The following is a 25,361-nucleotide window of genomic DNA, read 5'->3' as shown; positions in this document are numbered from 1 at the left end:
GAAGGCTGGAATTACCACCAAGAAGGAGTACTCAGCACTGGTCCATACCTGCAGGGAGCGGATCAGGAAAGCCAAGGCTGCAACTGAGCTCCACCTGGCTTCACATATCAAGGACAACAAAAAGTCCTTTTTTAGATATGTAGGGAGTTGGAAAAAAAGCAAAGGTAACATTGGACCCCTGCTGAACTAAACACGACAGCTGATAACTGACACACAGGAAAAGGCCACTCTACTTAACGGGTACTTCGCATGTGCCTAGCAAGACACGGGACGGCCAGGGTGAGGGCGTATTTATACCCAGCATCGGTGTTGATCTAGTAAAGGATCACCTTGAGAGGCTGGACATCTTCAAGTCAGCTGGTCCTGACACATTACACCCTAGAGTAATCAAGGAGTCGGCAGGTGTCATAGCCCAACCATTGGCAAAAATATTCAAAAACTCGCGGCACTTAGGTGGAAGTACCTGAAGACTGGAAGAAGGCTAATAGGGTACCCATCTTTAAGAAAGGGCGGAAAGTAGATCCTGGGAATTACAAGCCAATCAGCTTGACCTCAATCCCCGGTAAGATTCTGGAGAAAATTATCAAAGAGACCCTGCTGGATAAGCTGGCTGAGGGCAACATCCTGAGGGATAGCCAGCACAGGTTTGTCACAGGTAGGTCTTGCCTGACCAATCTCGTCTCCTTCTATGACCAGGTGACATACCACCTGGACAAGGCAGAAGAGATTGATGTCATATATCTGGACTTTAAAAAAGCCTTTGATCTGGGGTCCCATGACCTCATGGAAAAACTGGCCAACTGTGGCATTGGCTACACCACAGTCCAATGGCTGGGAAATTGGCTCCAAGGCTGGACCCAGAGAGTAGTGGTTGATGGTAGCAAATCATCATGGCGCTCCATGACCAGTGGTGTCACGCAAGGCTCTGTCCTTGGACTGGCTCTGTTTAACATCTTTATCAACGATGTGGACATTGGTGTCGGAAGCGCACTGGCTAAGTTTGCTGATGACACTAAACTTTGGGGCATAGCCTCCACACCTGAGGACAGGCTAGTGATCCAGGCTGACTTGGATAAACTTAGTAAGTGGATGGATACAAATCTGATGTTTAATACTGATAAATGTAAGGTATTACACCTTGGGGGAAAAAAACCCGCAGCATACTTACAGGCTTGGCAGTGCTACTCTTGCTAGCACCACTACTGAAAGAGACTTGGGGGTCATGATTGACCACAAGATGAATATGAGCCACCAATATGATGTTGCAGCTGGTAAAGCAAACCAAACTCTGGCTTGCATCCATAGATGCTTCTCAAGTAAATCTCAGGATGTTATCCTCCCGCTGCACTGGGCCTGGAGTACTGCATCCAATTCTGGGCTCCATGATTCAAGGATGTTGAGAAGCTTGAGAGAGTCCGGAGGAGATCCACGCGCATGATCAGAGGGCAAGAGAATAGGCCTTATGAAGAGAGCCTGAGAGCCATGGGACTCTTCAGCCTGGAAAACCGTAGGCTCAGGGGGGACCTGGTAGCTGCCTATAAGTACATAAGGAGTGTACATCAGGATCTGGGAGAATGTCTGTTCACTAGAGCTCCCCAAGGGAATACTAGGACCAATGGTCATAAACTCCTCCAAGACAGTTTCGAGCTGGACATATGAAAAAACGTCTTTACTGTCCAAGCCCCCAAGATCTGGAATAGACTCCCTGCAGAAGTGGTGCAGGCACATACTCTGGACTCATTCAAGAAACATTTGGATGCTTATCTTGCTGGGGTCCTTTGACCCTAGCTGACTTCCTGCCCCTGGGGCAGGGGGCTGGACTTAACGATCTTCGAGGTCCCTTCCAGCCCTAACGTCTATGAAATCTATGAAAACAGCTGGTAAATCCAGTAAGCTCAGTTTTGATTCGTTAACACAAATTCATGATGAATCTTAAAAGTTAATTCTGAGAACCGAACAACTTCAATTAAAGTTAACCCTGTAAGAGAACTGCTAAAGAGCCCAAAAGAGGATGCTCTAGTAGGTCACGTGTCTTATCTTTCACTCCAGCATCAAGGTATGTATGCTTAGATAGGCTTCTGCCCTCCTTTGAACCAGATGTTTACATGTGACAAGGTAAAGCTATAACAGAACAGTCAGTTATCAGTGATTCACTTAACAGTATTCCTCTGTGTAATACTACTTAACATTAAAAGTTGCAGTAACACGAGCAGACAGAGGCTGCACACTGGAACTTCCAAGTCCTTATTTTCACGTGATTTGGCACCTTCCTACAACTAAGGTAGCCCTATACACCATGAAAACATGCAGACCTAGTAGCCATGTGGCAAATTCATTTAAGAAACTACTGGCACTTTCATTAATACTGAAATTTTTACAAGTTTAAAAGTGAAAACACCAAAAAATTCCAGTGAAATTCTACATGTGTTTGACACTTAGCTCCCTTTCAGCTTTTTTTCAAAAACCTTAAGTCTCATCATGTGGGTATGTGAAGATTATACATTAAAACCATCTTTTTATAATGCTGGGTTTAAACTTGCAAATATGATCCAAGCTGTTTGACTGGGCTCTAACAGATGCAGTTCCTCTTTGCACACTATGCCTCTGGTACTTCCTGCACCCTGCAGCTAGATGTGGCCTTGATTCTTGCTGTAAATAAAAAAGAGGTTAAGTGAGGATTTAGATTAGAAGTCAGAACTCCTTCCTGCACCACTAGTGAACTGACCTTCAGGCACAGCAGCTTCATGTGTCCCTGAGAGCCAGTGGCCTTTGACCCAACAGCCACCCTTTCATTAAAAGACACCGATGACAGCATGTTTCTCAGCCAGGCTTATAGTCAGCACTCAATTTCATTCTCCTCCACCTAAGGGGAGAACAGCAACACCAGAAATCAGTTTACAATAAACTCCCATGTGATTGCTTAGTACAGCCTAAGCAGCACCACATGTGTGAATGAATACAGATCTCCGGTGTTGCAGACTGCTACCACCTTCAGCCCAGAATGAGTTGCAATGCTGTCCCAAACCACCAGTGGAGCTCCAAAAGGTAAAAACCCCATAACATCACTTGCTAAAATGGTCAGGTCCCATTTTATGTACCAGGACTGTGTAAACACTTAAAATTACATGTTCTTGTCAAATAAAGAAAAAGCCCAAATTTACTGATATTATCAAGTCCCAGTACCCATTCAGTCTTTAAGAGAAAGTGAAAAACATCCACTAAAAAAAGAAAACATGTTTCTCCATTAAATCCTCTAATACAGAGTAAGACTGACACTTCAATATATGCAGTGTTATTAGATAGATATAGATATAGACAGATAGATTTCTATATCTGTGTAGATATAGCCAGATAAACCTATCTATATTTATCTATTTTAATAACATTCCATGTATTGGCATGTCAGTTTGCTCTCTATTAGTGAGAGGATTTAATGGAGAAACATGTTTTCATTTTTAGTGGATGTTTTTGTGAATGTCATATCTTAAAACTGACTTGATATCCATAAGGACTGGTGCTCTCCAGGAACATCCTGACATTCCAAAACCATGCAGCAACCATCTCTCTGCTGTTGCACACACGTCAGAAAGAGTCACCAACTTTGCAAATTTTTTCTTGGCCTCTAAGAGAGCCAGAATGCTTTAAAAGATCTTTAAAGAAGCGTGGCAGCAGATTTCTATCATAATCCCCTTTCTAATATGCCATATCCCATGAGAGTAATCCATACGAGCCTTCCTGGGAGTAATAAATACTACACCCTAGAATGCTCTCTGGAAGAACAGCAAGCAGGCTGAGAAACATACTGTCACCAAACCCCACCTCATTTGTTCAAGCGCACAGATTTTAAGGTCTTTCCCCACAAAAAGCCTGTACCATCACATGAGCAGTAACAATCTGCAGGCTATAGAAGTAAAAACTCCATTGAGCAACATACCTAGAATAAACTCTAACTGCATAGTAACATACCAAAAAGTAAGTTCTTACGTTGTTCATTTGAAAGAGGTTAAGCATCTCCATTTGAATAATGATGTGGAAGTGAAGTGACTTGAAACAATGGCAAGAACAATGGCAAGAACTGGGCTTCTTCATATGAACATTCAGGTAACATTTTAACATATCTGGCACATATTCTTTGTAGCTAATAGGAATCAACTACAAAAGTAATCCTGAGATCCTAGCTACTGTATAAGTAGCTCACAAATTATAGAATTAGAGTGAATGTAAAATCCTCACAGTACGCACATTTCAGAAGACAAAGGGTACAGGAGCCTTTGACAGGCTTATTTACATGGAACTGATATATTAATAAATTAAGATTTGTCAGTATTTCTGACCACAAAATCACTATAAAATGGTAGTCAATAGAGCTGGCTGGAAAAGTCTTACTGCAAAAGTTTTGAAAAAACAAATCACAAGGAAAACTGTGAGTTCCAAACCAAACAGAAACCAAAATAGAGATTTTCAGTTTGTTCCCTCCGTGAGCAAGCCTCAGCTAATTGCCGTCTGGAGAACTAGGCAGGAAACTAGCTAGCCTGCTTGCTTTCAGCTGAAAAATCAGTGTAATCACTACACTCCTAAAGAATACTGAGATTCTGTCAAACCAAGAATTTCTATGGAAAACTTGCATTGAAAAAACTGATCAACTCTAGCCGTGTAATAGTAAAGTGTCCTTTAGGGATGTTTTGTACCTAATGAAAAGAAAGCATTATGTTAGATTATTGCCAGTATCCTTGAGTGGTATAAAAGAACATTTACCAAGAGGTGGCTTCTCAACAATTTAACCAAGATTTCAACAATTAATCTGACCATAGCTATATGTCTACAAGGAAATATGGACATGATTTAAAAAGCAAGCATCAAAATTCATAAAGATTTCTCCACAGTATCATCAGCATCCCAGTGCCCAAGGAAGGATCTCTTCTCCTTCCCCTCAAAAGGCATTGAGCACTGTTACCAGTCTGACACTGGATTAGACTTTCTACAAAACCAGCCAAAGGCACTTAAATGAAAAGTAAGGGAAGGAGCTGCTGAGGATAAACATGAGACACACGCCCTTCTTCTTCAGGCTTATGCTCACCACAGTTATCAGCTTTGCTGACTGAGGAAGAGAATCCAAGTTTTCCACATGGAACTGCAGGATAACTAGACCAGGAAACTTGTTGCCAAAAAATAATACTAATTCTTGATACAGCAAGATAGGAATGAAACTAGCAAACCTGTTGTGATCAGGCCCCACTTGAGTGTATTTATATTCTCCTTGGATCTTCTCCTTCTGGAAAAATTGATTCAGACGTGCCTTGGCATTCTCCAAGGTCCAATTCCCATGAAGACCAGCATTTAAATCCACTTCTTCCGACTCCAAGGTCTAATATTTAAAATAAAATTAAACTTATTGGGCGCAACTGTCAGTTTTCATGTTTTAAAACATATTTGCAATAACTTAATCTCAAATTTTCTGAATAACTTGTCCTCATGCCCTAGAATAGTCAGGCATATTCACTAGTAATGTTACATCTCTAATATCTTAGTACTTTCTCATATTTCCACCACGTAAGTAAACAAGCTAAATGGCAACATAAAGACAACCACCCTTTAGGGTACCCAAAATTATTGTTATAAAGGTTTAAACAATGCACATATTTGTTAAGAGTTAGCAGGTTGTTGGATGGTAAGAAATTATTTGGTTACTGTTCAGAGATAAATTTATAATCAGAGTTAAATCAACTGAAATTTGCAAAACCAGTTGCAAGAATCTAATCAATAAATAATTAGAAAGGAAAAATTCCCTTTTACCAGCTAAAATTACATAAAAAATTACACTGGACAACATACTGCCTGTGCCTCCTGCTCCTCCTTCCTTGAGTAGTAATCCTTCAGATTTGCTCCACGGTCCCACTGTGCTCCTCCATAGCCAGAGCTTCCAAGCCCAGGAGGTGGCCTTTCACCTACAGAAAAAAAAAACCTGTCATCAAAATTAAGATGCACACTGGAAGAAAAAAAAAAAAAAAAATCAAGGAATTTTGAAAAGATGCATTACTGGATGCCATGCAGCCAATCACAGCTCTGCCTCAAAAATGCAATAATTTTTTGTTATTTTATGGAACTTAATTTTATGGAAAAACACAAGTAGAGAAAAAATACGTAAATTACAGATATTCAAAATCTTACCTGATTCACTCTTGATAGCCAAATGTGGAGGAAGAGGTCCCCCCAAAGTAGACTTTTCCACACTATTATCTCCTGCCACCCCAGGCACTGGTCCATCAGGAGTATCAGCAACTGCTGGCTGCAGAACAGCAATATTCCAAGCATGAAAATACTGTAGAACCAGCTTCATACACAATAAACATTCTTAATACTCAACAGAAAAGTTCTTATACCAAAAGATATGATCACTATACAGCAACCACTATCCCAGGTCTCCTTCAACAATATTGATGAGGCTCAAATGTTAAGTATTTATAACTTCATCCTGTCTCTTCTCCACCTCTCGTTCCTTATTCTAGATAAAAGATTAGTAACCTTTGAGGAGTGATGGGCCAAATTAACAGAACTTGATTTAAGGCATGGCACCCTGTGCTGTGGACTCCCATTCCACTAAATGCCACTGCTGTCCTGGTTCTGCAGGCTGGATACAATCCTTTCATGGATTGGATCTGGCCCGCAAGATGCTGATCCTTGTTCTAGACAAGGGGCAGGCAAAATACAGCCCGCAGGCCAGATCTGGCCCACTGAGCAATTTCATCTGACCCACGGGTGCCCAACAATTAACTGTACCTTGCCCTGCCCACCTGCCTCACTCCTGCCCTCACGGGTGGAAGGGCCTGGCTCAGCCAGAACGGCAAAACTACTGCTGCAGCTGCTGGGGGACCTGCTCGGCTTCCCTGGTGTCCAGCCACTCCTTCTCGTCTCTCTGATGCAGCACTTGCTCCAGGCACTTGTTCCAGGTAGGGAACTGGAAGCTACAGCTGGGTAGGGGCAGGAAGCATGGGGCTGGGGCTGGGACTGGTGTGAATGCAGAGCTCGTGCCCAGGAAGGCAGTGGAAGCGTGGAGCTCAGGTGGGCAAGGTGTGGGTGTGAGAGAGGGTGGAGGTGTGTGAAGACCACTCCCCTCACAATCCCCTCTATGGTACACAGCTCTAGCTGGCAGCCCTGAGCAATGGAGTGCTGTGGTGGGGGAGTGTGTGTGAGGGGCCTCCCTACACCCTCCCTCACACCCCACAAACCTCACACATCCACTCTGCCCCCACAACATATCCTACACCCTGCCACACACACAGCCACACCCTCTCACAAACCCCAACCACACCCCACATACAATATACAAGAGTAAGACTATTTTGAGCTATTATGTGTTCACCTCTATATACACTATGTAAACACAGATCATAACAAAAATATTTTTTGTAATAAAAATTAAAATATGTTATAGTACAGGGGTGTCCAACCTTTTTGAATGTGAGGCCGGATAATGAACATTTTATCACCCAGTAGGCCGGCGAGCCATATTCAAAGACCTCACAGGAAACGGTATCACATCACACCCCCAAAAGGAAAGTACAGTGTTTACTTTCATTTCCTGTCTCAGCACCTTGGGCCTCAAAAAACAGCTTGGAGGGCCACATAGTGGCCCACGGGCCATATGTTGGACAAGCGTGTTATAGTAGGTGTTTGACTTTTAGTATGTGATTTGTTTTTTTTCAGGTTCTAAAATGGCAACCCCCCAACTCCCAAAAGAAGAATTTCTAGTGGCAAAGGTCAGGAGTTAGGGGCAGGACTTCTGGTCCCAAGATAGCGACCAAGGGCCAGGGCTATCCTTACAGCCCTCAACAACTCACCAAAACTCATTAAGCAGTCCTCCAGGCAAAATAATTGCCCACCCCTGTTCTAGACTCATTGTCTTCACTTGGTCTCAGGCATTTCCTCAGACATCTCATCCCAGTCCCCTGGTTTATGAAATCAGTCTTAGTCCAGTGAATCTTACATCAGTTTCCATACTCAACCAGTACCACCCTCCTCCTCGCATCAGATCTCTCTTGTCCTATGTTTACATTACACAACAATTCTATATTCCTACTCTCCTCATCCAGTCACAGCTCCCCAAACCATCACTTCCCATATCATGATGCCATTTTTTTCTCCATCCAATATCAGTTCTTCCTCCACAACCAGGTTCTTCATTATGTCTCCTCTCTCCACAAACTGTTAGTTCCCCATCAGGGTGTCCTTGCTGAGCCAATCCCAATCTCCATCCCAGCTACCAACTAAATCAATCCCTGTCTCCTGTCTCGAGCTCCTACCTGCAACAGGTCTATCTCACATGTAATGCATATCTGAATCAGACAGTCTCTCTCCCACTGTAAGGACACAGTAAGGAAGTAGAAGGTCACTGAAAACACAAGAGAGACTTCCTGCTTATAGTTCAGACACCCATATCCAGCATAGGCTGAAGCAACCCTGACCTGAGATTTCAGGAGAAAACCATGTTTAACTTCAGACTGCAGCATATTCAACGCACATAAAATCTGCTTAGAATTTAGCAGGTTAAAAGCATCTACCAAGTATATGAAATTGCAATTTTTCAAAACCTAATAAATGTGGGTGAATTCTAAAAAGGATCACAAATGGTCACACACTCTCCTCCAAATTTAAAGTCCCCAGTCTAAAGCGCAGTTAAAAAAAAGTTGCTAGAATTTATTATTTCCAAAATATACTTGAGAGTCTTATACTTAGAAATAGCCCAAGCATTTTGGCTGAATTATTTCAAAAACATTCAGTCAAAGGCAAACAGAATAGAAAATCTCAGCCCAAGCAGTTAAAGTTAGAAGTCACTAAAAACAGGGTATTTTAATAGGAAGTCTCAAGACAGCTTTATGAGGGAGGACCTCACTGATCAGTATTGAGAAGGAAGCTTTTCTTGACAAGGGGGATGACCTAAGCTATCAATACCTTCAAAACACAAGTCCTATTAAAATATAATATTCAGAACTCTGAGGTCTAACAAACTACTGTTTGCTTAAGTCTGCAGGTATGCTTACTCTAGTGCAGGGGTATCAAACTCACTCAGCCTCCCGGGCCCGATCTGGGCTACAAGGCTCTTTTGAGGCTGGGTCCAGACAGAACAGCAGTGGGAGTTAACCTAGCTATTGCTTGCTTTCTCCCCCTGCTGCCAACACTTGTCCCCACTGGGCCTCCATACTGAAGATTTCAGCAGCAGATGCCAGGACCACCCCCTCCACGCACACTCTGCCCCCAAATTCCTATCCCCTCTGGGAACTCTACTGGCCAGATAACACAGTTCCATGGGCCATATGTTTGACACCACCCCTCTAGCACTTTGAAAACAATCTCATCTTTTGTTCTACCATGGCTACACCAACTTCACTGGGTGCATCTACATGTGCTATTAATGCGATGAAACAAACACCAGCACTGTTTGCAATGGAGTTAGCTGCTCCCGGGCACAGCATTTGCACATGCGCTCAAGAATGCAGCACACTGAGCAGGGGCAGAACAGCCCCAGGCTGGAAGTGGCCCTGGCGGGTCAGCTTTGGGCTCCAGGCGGGAATGTTGGGCAGCAGAGGGGCTGGCTGGGGGTGCCAAAGGGTGGGGCTAGGCAACAGACACCCTCCGCACTTTAGCACCCTCATGCTCCAGCCAGCCCCTGTCGTTGTCTACACGTGTTTCAGGGGAGTAAATTACTCTGCTGTAGGATAGTACTGTCCCCAACACTACTATCCTATAGTGGAGCTAATTAATTTACTGTGCCCTAATACTGGTGCACATGTAGACTGTGATGTTTAACTGAGGAGCTAGTTAGTCTACTCCACAGTAAGGCACATGTGTAGATGCACCAACAGCTACTATTCAAATCTAGAATAAAGAAGTAAAATTGACTGTCAATAACAACTGCTCTGGGGAGCCATGAATGAATCAGAAGTATCAAAGAGGAAAGACAGACTAGACAGACCAGAAGTAGAAGAAATATAAAGAGGGCAATATTGCAGTGGACTACACAACCACTACTGGCTTCCCTATACAGCGTTAAACAGCTACACATGAAACAGAGGAGCTGCAATAAATTACCTCTTGAAATCTCCTCTAATAGTTTTACCAAGAGGTTCTCCCTTGCATATATAGCCCAAACTGGCTTAGTATGCCACTGTGTTCCTCCCTGGTGGTATCTGGTGTTATAGAAAACAATGAGCCTACTTTAGTTTTGGCTAACAGGCCTACTATATCAGGCAGAAGTAGTTCACAGACTTTGAACTTAAGTCCAAAGGTCCCAAGTTTGGCCTTGCTGCCAAAGACCTATACAGTGCTTTGCATTACAAGGTGGTTCCCAATGAAAATATCTCCAGCCTCTTGTATGATATGCAAGGATAAAAAGTAGCTTACCCCTAAAGCTGGAATTTCTTCTCTCTTTATTTCATTCACTCGAACTAAGTAATTGACGAAGTCCCGAGCAGCATTGCTCTGTGCATCTTTCTTGTTAGTGGAATTGCCCATGCCAATGTAGTTAAAGCCTTCCACTCGAACCTGCAGACAAGAAATTAATTTGCAGAATTAATAAAGGCAAGCGTCTCCCAACCACCAAACCCAGCAGAGCCCCAATAAACGCAGAACCCCAGCAATTAACCTAAGTCAGAGCTGCCCAACTGCACAGTGGCTGGTGGACACATGCTGGGTAGTCCATGGGCCCTTTGGCTGCATGTTGTGTGAGGCTCCACTGCATATGATACCTTCTGAGGGCATTTCTGGGTGCTGAAGGCAGCAATGAATTCCCCAGTCTTCTCTCCCATCTTGTGCTCACTTTCGTAAACATCTGTGTCATCCAGACCGAGACCTACAGCAAACTTGTCTCCACAGCAAGCCTTAAATCAAAATGATCCCTTTTAATCCAAGGCACTCAGATATGAATATTCAATCCCTCTCTTGGATAGGAGTAGAAGGAAGTAGAAGGAAGTAGAAGGATTGTGGGTTAGGTTACATGGGGGGCAAGGAGAAAGGGATTTGGTGGTAGGGGTCTGCTACAGACCCCCACACCAAGGGGAAGAAATAGATTCAGGGCTCCTGAGGCAGCTCTCGGAGACCATAAAAGCTAAGGAGGCGGTAGTCATGGGGAACCTAAACTACCCAGACATCTGCTGGGAGACACAGAGAGCAAAGTCCCACCATTCACGCAGGTTTCTAACCTGTGTACAGGACCTCCACCTGACGCAGGAGGTACACGGTCCCACTAGGGGGAAAGCCTTACTGGATCTGGTATTGGCAACGGGGGATGACATGGTAGGGGACCTACAGATCGGTAGCCATCTGGGGGACAGTGATCACCTAATAACAGAATTCTTCATAAGACGTCGAGTGGGTAAGGTAACTAGTAGGGTGAAAGTGCTAGACTTTAGGAAAGCTGATTTCAATGAACTCAGGGGATTAGTCAAGGACGCACTGCAGAGTAGGAGTTTTGAAGTGATGGGAGCCCAAGAAGGGTGGCTGTGCCTTAAGGAAATGATCCTTCGGGCACAAAGGGAGACAATCCCGATGCGAGGAAAAAGAGGGAAAGGGGCCAGGAGGCTTCCTTGGCTGACCAGAGAAATCCAGGGCAGCCTACGGGCCAAAAGGGGAGCATATAAAAAGTGGAAACAGGGAGAGATCACCAAAGAGGAGTATACCTCCTCTGCTCGTGCTTGTAGGGAGGCAGTTTCACGGGCCAAAGCTACCATGGAGCTGAGGATAGCATCCCAAGTAAAGGATAACATGAAATTGTTTTTTAGATACATAGGGAGTAAAAGGAAGGCCCAGGGAGGAATAGGACCCCTACTAAATGGGCAGAAGCAATTGGTGACGGACAGAGGGGACAAGGCTGAACTCCTCAACGAGTTCTTTGCCTCAGTGTTCCTAAGAGAGGGGCAAGACAAGTCTCTCACTGGGGTTGTAGAGAGGCAGCAGCAAGGCGCCAGACTACCATGCGTAGACCCTGAGATGGTGCAGAGTCACTTGGAAGAACTGGATGCCTTTAAGTTGGCAGGCCCAGATGAGCTCCATCCGAGGGTACTGAAGGCACTGGCCGACATCACTGCACAGCCACTGGCAGGAATATTTGAACGCTCATGGCGCACGGGCCAAGTCCTGGAGGACTGGAAAAGGGCCAATGTGGTCCCCATTTTCAAGAAGGGGAGGAAGGAGGACCCGGGCAACTATAGGCCAGTCAGTCTCACCTCCATCCTTGGCAAAGTCTTTGAAAAAATTATCAAGGCTCACATTTGCGAGAGCCCGGCAGGACAAATTATGCTGAGGGGAAACCAGCATGGGTTCGTAGCAGGTAGATCATGCCTGACTAATCTAGTCTTTTTTTATGACCAGGTTACGAAACGCCTGGACACAGGAGGAGGGGTGGATGTCGTATACTTAGACTTCAGGAAGGCCTTCGATACGGTATCCCATCCCATACTGGTGAACAAGTTAAGAGGCTGTGATTTGGATGACTACACAGTCCGGTGGGTGGCGAATTGGCTAGAGGGTCACACCCAGAGAGTCGTGGTGGATGGGTCAGTATCGACCTGGAAGGGTGTGGGTAGTGGAGTCCCACAGGGCTCGGTCCTTGGACCGATACTCTTTAATGTCTTCATCAGCGACTTGGACGAGGAAGTGAAGTGTACTGCCCAAGTTTGCGGATGACACAAAGCTATGGGGAGAAGTGGACACGCCGGAGGGCAGGGAACAACTACAAGCAGACCTGGACAGGTTGGACAAATGGGCAGAAAATAACAGAATGCAGTTCAACAAGGAGAAATGCAAAGTGCTGCACCTAGGGAGGAAAAATGTCCAGCACACCTACTGCCTAGGAAAGGACCTGCTGGGTGGCACGGAAGTGGAAAGGGATCTTAAAGTCCTAGTGGACTCCAAGATGAACATGAACCGGCAGTGTGACGAAGCCATCAGAAAAGCTAATGGCACTTTGGACGAATAGATCCAAAGAGATGATACTTCCCCTCTATTGGGCGCTGGTCAGACCGCAGTTGGAGTACTGCGTGCAATTCTGGGCACCGCACTTTAAGAGGGATGCGGATAACCTGGAGAGGGTCCAGAGAAGTGCCACTCGTATGATTAAGGGCTTGCAGGCCAAGCCCTACAAGGAGAGACTGGGGTACCTGGACCTCTTCAGCCTCCGCAAGAGAAGGTTGAGAGGCGACCTTGTGGCTGCCTATAAGTTCATCACGGGGGCACAGAAGGGAATTGGTGAGGTTTTATTCACCAAGGCGCCCCCGGGGGTTACAAGAAATAATGGCCACAAGCTAGCAGAGAGCAGATTTAGACTGGACATTAGGAAGAACTTCTTCACAGTTAGAGTGGCCAAGGTCTGGAACGGGCTCCCAAGGGAGGTGGTGCTCTCCCCTACCCTGGGAGTCTTCAAGAGGAGGTTGGATATGCATCTAGCTGGGGTCATCTAGACCCAGCACTCTTTCCTGCCTATGCAGGGGGTCGGACTCGATGATCTATTGAGGTCCCTTCCAACCCTAACATCTATGAATCTATGAGGCTGGTACAACGCTTCACACCACACAAAGGAAAGAACAGCTTATCTTTACCCACTTCCCAGCAAAACAACAGGGTCACCAAATCCTCTCGTACATCTGACACATACTAGACCTCACTGGTGACTGCTTCTTTCATTACATATATATGGCCGCACACATACATAAGCACTGCCCTTTACTGGGTCAAATCATAGGTCTGTCTTGCCCAGTCTCCCATTTCCCACAGGCCCTTCTGTGAGCAGGAAGAGACATGGCTGTAGCCCCTGTACTGCCTCCTCCAGAACCTCTTGCTGAGGTTCTAGCTGCACTTCTTCCCTCACCTGTTTATTTAAGTGCTCCCTGTCCATGGCCCTACCAAGTCCCAGAACCTCCTGGTCAACCTCCTCCTAGCCCTGGCCGAGCTGGCTGTGTATCTGACAAGGAATGCGGCTCTGGCTGGGAGGGTCCCTGGGGACTGCTTTCCTTGCCCTGCTTTACTCCTGTCTCCAAGCAAAGTATCAGCAGGCAGTGCCTGCTGGCTCCTTGGACTCATTTGAGGGCCAGTGGGTGCTGTTTGGTGTGCTCTGTTCAGTGTCCCCACTCGGCATGTTTGTTTTGAAACTGAGTGGCACTTCCTTCTCTGTTTTTTCATTATTTGCTCCAAGAAATATGCTGTCCGTTTTTCCTGTAGCTTCCCTGCCTAAGGGAAGCCAATGAGAGACTTGGTGGGCTGGGCTCACGTTTTAAAGGGTGACAAATAGGCCTATTTCCCACAGGCCCTTCCGCGAGCTGGGTGAGATGGAGCTACAGCCCTTGTACTGCCTCCTCCAGAATGTCTTACTGAGGTTCTGGCTGCACTTCTCCCCTCACCTGTTTATTTACGCACTCCCCATCCATGGCCCTACCTAGTCCCAGAACCTTCTGGACAACCTTCTTCTGGCCCTGGCCAAACTGACAGTATACCTCACCAGGAAGGGGGCTCTGGCCAGAAGGGTCCTCAGGAACTGTGGAGCCACTTCCCATGCCCTTGTACTTTCCTGTCTCGAGGCAGAGTATCACCAGGCAGCATCCACTGGTTCCCTGGATTTATTCAGGGGCCAGTGGGCACTGCCTGGCATGCTCTGCTCAGGGTCTACCCCTTGGAGCACTTTTAAACCTGAGGCCTCTTTCCCATCCCTGTTTTCACCTCAGCTGTCCCCTGCGCTCAGGTGATGCACCAAGGGGGAGGCCATGGCCCCTGGGCACAGGCCTGGTGGGGTGGTGCTGGCCAGGTCATAGGCAGATTAATGCACGGGCAAACTGGGCACACGTGCCCAGGGGCCCATTCCAATTCGGAGTCCTGGGATCCTCACCAGCAGGGAAGCGAAAGCCACAGTTTAAACTCAGTGCCCATATCTGGCACCAAGTTTAAAACTGCGGTTTTCACGTTTGCTTCCCTGTGAGACGGAAGCAGGGCTCCTCCTCCACCAATAGGGCTGGAGGAGAGGAGGCAGGACTGGGGTCTTGCCTAAAAAGCTGTGCTACATCTGTGGGCTGAGTGGCGCTGTCTGGTAGGGAGAGGGCTGGGCTGGGCGAGTCACGCCTTACCTGGAGCGGGGTGGGCTGGGCAGTTGGAACCAGGCCAGCCAGGCCAGGAGCACCCTGCCACATTGCACCTCTGTGGGCCATGGCACTGGGAGGGCCTTGGGGGTTAGAAACCCCCAAAATTCAAGTTGGCTCCTCTCTGTGTCTGAACTACTCCCCCACAGGGCCACTGCCTGCCTGCAGAGACATGGTGTGGTGACCGTGCTCCCCACCGGGTCCAGTCCAGCTTGGCCCTCTGCATCTGCAGGGCTGCTCGGGACAGCCAAGCAGCAGCTCCATGCACATAAGTGTAAAGGGGGCTCGGAGGGGGAGTGAAACTGAGCCGTGGACAGCTCCAGGGAGAGGGCAGACAGCTGTGTGTGTGCATGATATCTTTTGGGGGGGGGCTTGCTTCCGTACAGGGGTGTGTGTGTGATATCTTTTATTGGGGGGGGGTGTTGCTTCCAGTACAGCTGTATGTGTGTGTGATTATCTTTTACTGGGGGGGGCTTGCTTCCAGTACAGGGCTGTGTGATATCTTTGGGGCGGGGGGGGGGGGGCTTGCTTGTGGTACAGGTTGTGTGTGTGTGCACGATATCTTTTATTGGGGGGCTTGCTTCCGGCACAGGGGGTGGGCGGGTGGGTGTGGGCTCTGCCATAGGCTGCTAGGGGACCCCTCCCTCCCGTTCTGCGACGGAGGTGGGGGCGCAAATGTAAGCATGGGGCCCCAGGTGCCAGAGACCCTCGGTACGCCACTGAACTTGTCTGTGGGACTGCGCTCCAATGCCCGGCCTACACCACCACGGGTGCGTCTTTCCTCACACAGCCCCTGCACTTCCCCGGGAGCCCGGCTACCTGCCCCGCGGCAGCCCCGCCCACACCCAGGCCCCACTCTCCCCTCAAAGCCCCGCCCCCACAGCGCGCGGGAGCAGCAGCAGCAGCAGCAGCAGCCGCCGCACGACGCCCCGCCCCGCCGCACCTCGCACTGGAACTTCTGCCGGTTCTTGTTGCCAGCGGCGCGGATCTCGTAGGCCGGCGTCACCTTCCTCTTGCCACACCAGGCGTACAGGAAGTTCTTCACGTCCCCCATGGCGGGGCCGCCCTGCGGGCACACGCGACAGTTAGCAGCTGCCACAGCAGCGCGCCCCTCCCAGCCCTCGCAAAGGCAGCTTCCAGGTGGGACGGAGCCCGGCGGCGACTGCGCACTAGCACCGCCCCATTCCGCCCGGAGCTACGCTTTGCAGCCGCTGACCTGCGTCGTTATTTCCCAGCCCGGCCGCTGTCACAGGTGAGACGCGCGGCCCACCGACCCCCGCAAAATGGCGCCCGCTGGACGCATGCGCACTGAGCAGAGTGGTGGAGCCGGCCCGAGGGGCGGGGCGGGGCAGCGCCCCCAGCGGCCGGGGGCCTGCGTGACTCGCAGCTAGCGCCGGGTCCACCACGCACTAGTCAGCACAGAAACGCTTACCCTGTTTTTGGAGGGTGCTAGTAAGCGTTCGCCAGCAGAGTCCTTGGGACAACTAAAGCAAACAGACAAGAGCGAGGGTCATAGACTAACAGCGAGTGCTCTGTGGGGGGACACGGAGCAGCATGCACCACCCAGCACCCACTGGCTCTCCAACGAATCCAAGGAGCTGGTGAAACTGCCTGGAGATGTGCATGGATGAGGGACAGAAAGATGGCCCCCCCAGTCACCAGGGGTCCTCCTGGCTGCATCTTTCTTCCTGGGCAGATAGATGGCCAGCTCACCTATCTATGCAGGAGGCCCCTGCGAGGACAGGAGCACTCGCGTCATGCAGATTCCATAAGGGCCAGAGATAAACCACTGGGAGTGAAGGGTCTTTATATTAGCCTGTTTAAAGCTCTTGCTGCTTTAACTCCAATGAGTAAGCAAATAAAGTAAGCCTCTGCTAAAGACTCAACATGCATCTGTCATACAGGGGGTAGGGCTCACAATAACTGTACTGTGAGAGCTTCCAGCTAGTGTTGGAGCAAGGCCTAGGAAGAGCAGATGTACATTGTTGATTTTGTAAAATTAAAAAAAAAATTAAGGAATTTAAAATCTAAAAAAATAAAACTTGAGGTTTTCCTTGTACATCAAAGTAGCCAAAAAAGGGGACAGCTCAGCTGTTAAATAGGCATTGGTCACTTTTACATGATGCAAAAACAAAACCAAGTGTTACAGCTGTATGTAATCATACTGTCTAGGAGTGCCAGGACTGAGACTACAGGCAGATGAAGAGGTGCAGGGGAATGCACTAGGGGGCACAGAAGCTGTGCCATGACTTACTACGCAGAGACCACATTAGCCAGGACAAGTTAAAGTGCTGCTCTAGCTTGTACTAGGAGCTGGACTAGAAACGGAAGAAGTATGAAAAGTAGTTGTGAATAAGTTACTATTGCCGCCTTACCCTTCTGCTGCTCCAGGAGTGTCAAACATACTATAGCCCACAAGCCAAATCTGGCCTGGAGACCTTTTCCTGGTAACACGCAAATGCCTGGGCAGGACCCATGGCATTGGAGTCCCAGCAGTATCATAGCTTGTTCCCATGGCAGGTCGCTGGGCCTCTTCCTTCCAGGCCCCAGACTGGCTGGAGTGAGCACCATGGGTGCTAGGATCTGGCATGTAGGGGAGGGTCCGTGGGCTTGATCTGGCCTGTGTGGCCATCCCCATGCAGTTCAGCTAGTCTGTGGGTTGGTTGTGCATCAATCGCTTGGCCTGAAAGACCAGATGTATTTGACACCACTGTGCTACCCGAAGCTGAGATAAAAAGTTGGTGTGGTTTAAGGTAATGCAATTGGGTGGTTAGCAGAATTATACCCAGAACAAAGTTGGGTTTTATTATAAACCAGGGAACATAAGAAAAGCTGGGACTTGCTTCCTAAGCTTAGATTTCTCATTTTCTTGCACAGAGTAAAAGTCCTGTGAAAGTCCAGTGTCAATTTTCAGTCAATTCTGCAAAGTCTTGAGCACTCAACACCTGGATCCAAAGTAATACTGTATATAGTTAACTTCAAGTATCTGAATAGTCCTTTTTTAGTCGAAGTGACCATCTCATTTTAAAGTGGAGTATGTGCTTAAGGGCTTATTTGATCCCAATCCAGGAAACTCAGCACCTGGAAGGCCAGGATCCATATAGAGAAGGGGAAATAACCACAAAAAAACCAACATTTGAGAGAACAGAACTTAAATATACTAATGCTAACTTTAGTTTTCCAGCACAATGGCACATGCAAACCATTCTGGCTAACCATATTAGCCTCACTATGCAAGGAACACACAGTAGTTTATCTAGATAGCTAGGCATTTTAGAGAACTAAACAACAATAGTAACACCCTTGCTATTAAAGAAGAGACAGAGATAGATAGGAAGGCTGCTATGCTAAAAGGAACAATTAATGGAAACTACTTTTGACTCTTTGCCATTTTTAGGTAAAAAAATAAAAGTGTATCCTGGATATACAATTCCTGGCTGTGCCTCTCATACTGTATTTCTGGTTGGATTGATTTTAGATGCTCAGGCATAAAATTACCAATTCTTTTGTGTTTTGTGTAGGGTTTTTTGGTCAAAATTGAAGATGAAGGGGCAAAAACAGAACCAGGGCAGCTTGGGTTGGCAAGCCCTAGCACCAGCCACTAGGATGTATTAAGCAGAGGTAAACACAATTTAGGATTTCAATCCGGCAGGAAAAGTTTCAATATCTTAACATTTGTTTTCATCCCAAATTGCAACAAAAGTAAAAACAATTACTAACTTCTTTAAAAAAGAAAGAAATCAATTCCCAGTAGAGTGGCACCTGCCCCTCTACTGCCTCACAAAGGGCATTTTTCCAAAGCAGAAAGAAAACAGTGATGCAACTATTTTTAAGAATGTGTTTATGATCCCCAGAACCCACAGAAATATAATCAAAATGTTACACAAAAAAGTTCATGAAGAAACCCAGTTTAATAATTTGGTAGCTTTGTTGATTATCAAAACAAATAGAAGTTACTCATTTGAAGATCACATATTTAGATAGGTTATTTCTATATTACCTATTATTTAAAAAGTGTCTTGTTTTGTAAACATCATTAGAACAGCAGTAACAAGATTTCATTCTCATTAGAAATAATCCTAAAAGTAACAAAATAAAAGCCTTGGGGAAAACATTCTAGAAATTTTCCTAGAATAGCTCTGGCTGGGAGTGTACATGGGCATACTTCTACCTAGAACCCTGGAAGGCTGGCGCTCTGCAGTCTCTCTCAAAGGAATGGTAGCACAAGAACTCGGTGCAGATGCACATACTCATTGGCTGATGGGGAGATCATCTCCCTTTCCATGTCTGACTGAAAAGAAAGCTTATTTAAATTTCTTATACATCTTTGGAAAAGTCTAGTCAACCATCTAACTCTACCTTGGCTTCTAAGTTTGTGTTCTGCAATTAGAAAGCAAGACTTACACCCAAAGAAGACCAAGTCAAGGAAATGTGAAAAATGCTGCCAGAATTCTTGTACACAGAGATGGATAGCACTTTACATTAAACTTTACCATAGTGCTTTATCATAGTATACATAACTACGCAAGGTAAAAGGCAGTGGAGAATTAGGTCCAGTATGTATAATGGAACTCCTTAACCTTAAAATACATGACATTCTCAAAAAAACTTAGTGGTAGTGCTCTCTACTGCTTTATAGAAACCCCTGGGTCAATTCCTGCTGCAACTCCATGGCTGCTTTGGCTAGTATGTACTGGAAGAAAGGAAGAGGGCAGCATATTCAATCATTAGAGCAGGGGTAGGCAATAGGCATGTGCAAAGCAGCAAGTATTCACTTGAATTCAGATTCAGCTGATTCGGAGGGACAGTGATTCGGATTCAGAGATTCGATGCTGATTCAGAGATTCGGCCGTAGACTATGTGGCCAGGTGGGATTGACTAACAAAATCTCCCTCCCTGCAACTCACCTCCCATGCCTTGATGTAAATGGGAAAATAAGAAGTTAATTCCCCAGCAAAAGAGGGCATAGTAATTCACCTCAGAAGCAGCATAAAAGTAAATTGGTTTATTAGTGAATTCCCAGCAGGATCTGGGTAATCCCAGCCATTATCACAGCCTGCAGTCTTCCTTCTCCCTTCACCACAGTGCAACCCACTCCCCCTAAGCCTGTCAGCTCACCTCCAGTTTCTCTCTCTCTCTTTCCCTTGTAGGCAGAGACATCCCTAGGGGTGTGCGGGGCTGGGGGGTGGTAAGTAGGAGGTTGGGGGGGAGTGGGGGGTGGCCAGCAGCTGAAGCAGGGGGATGGTGGTGTGCAGCTGCCATGGCGGAGCTGGCAGTGCACAGCAACTGCAGCAGGCACTGTCTGCAGGGCCCTCCAAAGTGCAGGGCCTGGGGCAATCTCCCCAATTTGTGCGCCCCCCCCCTCCAGGGACAACCCTGCTTGCAGGTATCAGTGGATTCTTCCTCCGTGGGACTGTCTCTCCACCTGAGGATCCACCTGGTAAACGTCTCCCCTCTCTCACCTCTTTGTTTTGCTGGCTGCCATGGTTACCTTCACCTGGTCAGCCGGTCTAATCAGCAATCTGCTCCAGCACTGGGTTTGCTGCTCCTGGCTTTCCCCACAGATTCTTCTCATGCTCTGCCCCAGGGGGAAAAGAATAGCCCTCTGGCTGTGGTCTTTAGTAGTTGCTGGCCCTTAATCAGGTGAAATACCTCTCTGATGCGATCCCTCTCCCAACTGTGTCTATTAAGTAATTATCCTTGCCCTGTCCCTGACCCAACTTCCCCCTGTACTCGCAACTCTGTAGCAACAAAGGAATTGGGCTATTCCTTGCTCTGTTAGACTATAATGGGAAATCACTAAAATACCTATAACTTTGTAATTATTTTACATATTTGGATGAAAACAGCAGGGATGCTAGCAGCTCTTAGGGCACGGAGCCTGCCAAGTTTCAAGGAGATAGGTGCAAGGGTATCTGTGAAAGTGCACCTCAAAACTGTTGAAAGCAAAACTCATATCACAAAAACTGCAAGCCTTCCAAATCTCCAAATCTCGCCAATACAATTTGGACCTTTTAATGGGCCTCCCGATTCGATTCAGATTTGGAGATTCGGCTGCCAAATCGGGCCGAATCAAATCAGTTACTGAAGCTTCACACAGCCCTAGTAGGCAACCTCTTCCAGCTGCAGGCTAGAATAACCACCCTGAGTCAAAATCAGATGGGTAGGTGCTAGGACCCTGCTGCCACTGCCACTTGTCTCCACAGCAGCACAGGTGGAGCACCCTGCAATCAGTGCTCATCTCCAGAGTGACATAGGGAGATTGTCCACAGTCAAAGCTCCCCACCACCAAATGCTGCTGAAGTCCCACATCCACAGGCTGGATCCAAAGGTTCCATAAACTGGATCCAGTCCACAGGCTGTAGGTTGCCGACCCCTGCATCAGAGGGCTGAAAGTGCTTCCTGTCACAAAAATAAATCTTCAAATATTTTGTTAGATGAAAGAGTGCAAAAACTAAGGGGAAGGAAACCTACAAAAATAGAAATTAAGCTTTCAAAAATACTCCCTGGTTTCCTTACCAGTGCGCAGTCATGGGTTTTTTAGGTTTATATAAAAAATGAGTGCATTAAAATACCAAGCTAGGCAGCAGAATAGCATTACATTGAAAAGAGGATATGGTACGGAAGATGCTAATGAAAGGATAAACACAGGAAATGCAAAGCTGGAGGGAATTCTGGTAGATGGCGATATGGAGATAGTTCTCTTCCCGGTCCAGAGAAACTCAGGAGTTCCAGCAAGGAATGTTTCTCCTCTGTTTAGGAAAAGCCAGATTCTTCCAACTCTGGTCCTAGGAAAACATTCTAGTGGACCTGTGGTGCAAAGGCAACTACTATACAGTTTCCCTTCCACATAAAGCTAAGAGAAAGAAAGTTAGTTATAGACCACCAAAGGCCACCCCTGACAGGAAGTCAAATTCCCTGAAAAAGTCGGTGTGTTCCAGCAGGGACATTCAGGTGGATCACAACAGTGGAGGAAGGCCCCAAACCTCCAAATCCACATTAATGTCAAATCACTTGGCTGGGTAAGTGGTGAGGAATGGTAGGCTGTCCAGTTTGGCTTTTGCTTTGGTGATAAACTCTTCAGAGGCACTCATGAGTGGAAGTCGTGGGGGACCCATTGGAATGCCAGACAAGGAAGTCATGATCGCTTTAGTTTGTGCAACACCAAAACCTAGGCAGGAAAAAGGAGAGCAGGTTACCTAAACATCATCCCACTTCAACATACACTACTAAATGGGGGCTCTAAAATATTAATAGAACAAACTTTTCAGCTTTTGTGAAATGGAGGCCTAAGCCCTGGGTTTAAACACTTTTCAGTAGGGAGAATGGTGCAATCAGGTAACAGCAGAAACCACCCTTATTTAGGCATACTCTCCTCCAAAAGGTATCCTACACAATATTTACTACATATGCTTACATTTCCAAAAGTAACTCTGGAAAAATGGCTTTGCAGGGGTTTCCAGTTACTCTGTCTTCTGAATCAGCTTAGAGTTATTTAGGTATTTAATACACAAACATTTCCTCTAACTCTCAACTTTGCAAACCGAAGCCAGGAACCCACAAAAGACCTGGCTAGTAGGGCTGGACGAAGCTTTGGTTCCTGATTCAATTCAGTGGAGATTTGGCCCGATTCAGTGGCTGAATCTCTGAATCCAAATCGAATCAGAGGGCCCTTTAATCTCTCTGAATTGAATCAGAACCCCCCGAATCGATTCAGAGAGATTTGGACATAGACACAGCTTAAAATGTTTTTTTTACGTACCTCTAGGTAGCAGGCCGCTTGCGAATGCTGCAGTGCTGGGGCGCATGGAACGTCCCACAGAAGCGTGGGGGGCTCCCCACTGCACTTGGCAGCAGACTCGGAAGTGGACCAGAAGCACTTCCGGTCCACTTCTGGGTTCGCCGGAGAATGCATGGTGGGCCCCCCCATGCTCCCCCAGCTGGTGACTGGTGTCTCCTGGCTCTGGGGGGACACCTGGGGTCCCCCTGTGGCCAATTGCTGAGCTGGGGGAATGCGGGGGGGGGGCCCCCTTGCACACTCCCAGCAGACCCGGAAGTGGACCAGAAGTACTTCCAGTCCACTTCTGGGTTTGCTGCCGAGCATGTGGAGGGCCCCCCTGCACTCCTGTGGGACGCTCCATCTGCCCCACCATCGCAGTGATCATGAGCTGTGCTGCTACAAGGTATGTTAAAAAAACTTTTAAAGCTGTGTCTAGGTCTGAATCGCTGATTCTCTGAATCAGCATCAAATCTTCAGATTTGGATTCAGATGAATTGAATCAGGGACAGTGATACAAATCAATGAATCGAATCACTGTCCCTGATTTCAGGCCGAATCTGAATCGAATAGGGCCCGTTTCGCACATCCCAATTAGCTAGGTTTACATACAGGTTCTGAAACAACATTTTATTTGACAACTTATTCATGTACAAATCAGAAAGAATCCACTCTTCCAAAGCTATCCTGGCTCTGCAGTGCTAGCAGCATAAAAAAAACTGGCAGTGGAGTAAATAAATATAGCTTTGAAAACATATAGGGAGCATGCCTGAGCTATAAGAAGTATTATTTTTAGAGTAATTTTTCTGCCCATAAAAGTGCATTAAAACTCTTGGGCCTGACTTTTCTCTCTCATTTACTTCTGCATAGGTGTAACTCTGAGGTGGACACAGTTACTCCTAAATTACAGTAGGGAAGGGTAAAAGAGCATCAGGTCCCTTGGGTTTATTTGTCAGGCTAATTTTATTCTGTCTGGAATTGAGAACACCCCAAAATAATGGAATTGGAAGGGAGCTTGGGATGAAAAAATGCATAGGAAGAGTCAGGATAAGAAGCAAGCAACCTAGAGCACATTTTTAAAGCTGCTGATAGCTCGAGAAATGGCAGACATGCCATCTACTCTGTATATCTTTCAGGAAGGAATTCCTGGTGTAGAAACCCGGGAGCACCGGTGACATTCAGAAGCTTGCTGTCCTTGTGTTATGAGGGAAGGATGAATCTACTGCAGCACCTACCTAGTTTGAATACAAAGCTTAGGAATTCCCCAATACAGAACTAGAAGAGACAAAGACAAGAGTACTGTTATTCACTTCTTTATGTATACAAGACACAGCTATTCAAACTGTGTTATATACTTGTACAACAATAATATAAATATATATAACTAAGCAAAAGTCCCCCCCCTGCCCCCTTCCAAAAGTATAAAAAGACCCAAAAAGGACTGGGCTCACTCAGGCTATCACTCTCATTCAACCTGCTCCCTTCACCCAATAGTCTGAGAAGGCTGCTGAGTCTTGCACCATGCTCTGAAGGCCTACAACTGAGGCCTCGCATTCCAGAGGATCCTTGCTAAACAACCAACTGCTCTAGCCACTAGTCCAGGGGTGGGCAATCATTTTGACTGGAGGGCCACTTAATGAGTTTTGGTGAGCTGTTGAGGGCCACACACAAAATCTTTCAAAAGATATTTTAACAAATTATAGACAAAAAACAAATTGCATACTATAAATCAAACATCTACTATAACATACTCTAATTTTATTTAAAAAAATAATTTTTGTCCTGATTTATGTGTAGTGTATATAGAAGCAATTGCATAATAGCTCAAAATTAACTCTTACTTTCATATAGTGTGGGTGGAGTGTGTGTGTGGGGGGGCATGTAGGGGGTTGTGGGTACAAGCAGAGGTGGGGGCCTGCACACTAAGTCCTGGGAGCCAGATGGTGGTGGGTGGGGGGAAGAAGTGCAGGAGGGGTGTGCAACAGAGCTTGCCCAGGCAGTACTGGTGCAGGTGTAGTTTGCAACCCTGCTCCTGGCCAACATCTGGTCCTGCAGCAGTCTGCATGTGGCCAAGCCCCACCCGCTCCTGCCTGGGGCAGCCTGTGCCTGCACTCACACCCACCCACTAACTCTAGATCCAGCCAGCATGCACGACTTCCCAGAGGGGCTGCTAGTGCAGCTGCAGCTACCTGGGTACTGCTCAGCTCCCCCTGCCTCCAGCAGCTCTTCCTACCATTGCTGCAGCACGTGGGGGGAGGGGGGAGGAACGACACGACGACAACACAGACAGACTGCGGTGGTGGTGAAGAGGGGAGCTGTAGCCAGGCAACTCCTGCCCCAGCACGTGTAGCTCCAGCTCCTGGCTACCTTCCACCCACTTGGCTGCCTACAGGTGGCTTCTCATTGCACCAGGTGGCCAAGTAGCAGGAACCACATGGGGAGCCAAGCAGTACCCAGGTGGCTGCGGC

At 46.9% G+C, this 25,361-nt stretch overlaps 2 protein-coding genes across 6 annotated transcripts in view; both read right to left on the bottom strand.

Annotated features, from left to right (window-relative positions):
• DHX9 (DExH-box helicase 9) overlaps positions 1-16,412 on the bottom strand; it is a 55,386-nt gene extending 38,974 nt beyond the window's left edge. The window contains exons 1-6 of one of the 3 annotated variants that reach the window (XM_014596021.3): positions 16,333-16,412; positions 16,060-16,182; positions 10,399-10,539; positions 6,169-6,286; positions 5,833-5,945; positions 5,217-5,365 (exon numbers count right to left, since the gene is read on the bottom strand). In XM_014596021.3, coding sequence (XP_014451507.1) covers positions 5,217-5,365; positions 5,833-5,945; positions 6,169-6,286; positions 10,399-10,539; positions 16,060-16,170 — 632 coding nt within the window. In that variant the 5' untranslated portion in view covers positions 16,171-16,182; positions 16,333-16,412. Of the gene's footprint in view, positions 1-2,725; positions 2,819-5,216; positions 5,366-5,832; positions 5,946-6,168; positions 6,287-10,398; positions 10,540-16,059 lie in introns of those variants that run through there. The other 2 variants (XM_006269644.4, XM_014596022.3) reach the window with 2 other exon arrangements.
• A 2,596-nt stretch (positions 16,413-19,008) lies between these two features.
• The window catches only part of NPL (N-acetylneuraminate pyruvate lyase), a 35,585-nt gene continuing 29,232 nt past the window's right edge, over positions 19,009-25,361 (bottom strand). For 2 of the 3 annotated variants that reach the window (XM_006269645.4, XM_019500223.2), the window contains 2 exons: positions 24,129-24,168; positions 19,009-22,287 (listed from right to left, as the gene is read on the bottom strand). In XM_006269645.4, the coding sequence (XP_006269707.2) occupies positions 22,127-22,287; positions 24,129-24,168 (201 nt within the window). In that variant the 3' untranslated portion in view covers positions 19,009-22,126. The remainder of the gene's footprint in view (positions 22,288-24,128; positions 24,169-25,361) is intronic. The other variant, XM_019500224.2, reaches the window with a different exon arrangement.

This window comes from Alligator mississippiensis, chromosome 5, assembly GCF_030867095.1.
Source record: "Alligator mississippiensis isolate rAllMis1 chromosome 5, rAllMis1, whole genome shotgun sequence".
Taxonomy (NCBI): domain Eukaryota; kingdom Metazoa; phylum Chordata; order Crocodylia; family Alligatoridae; genus Alligator; species Alligator mississippiensis.
The sequence above is the reverse complement of the archived record's forward strand: the minus strand, read 5'-3'. Positions and strand labels throughout refer to the sequence as shown.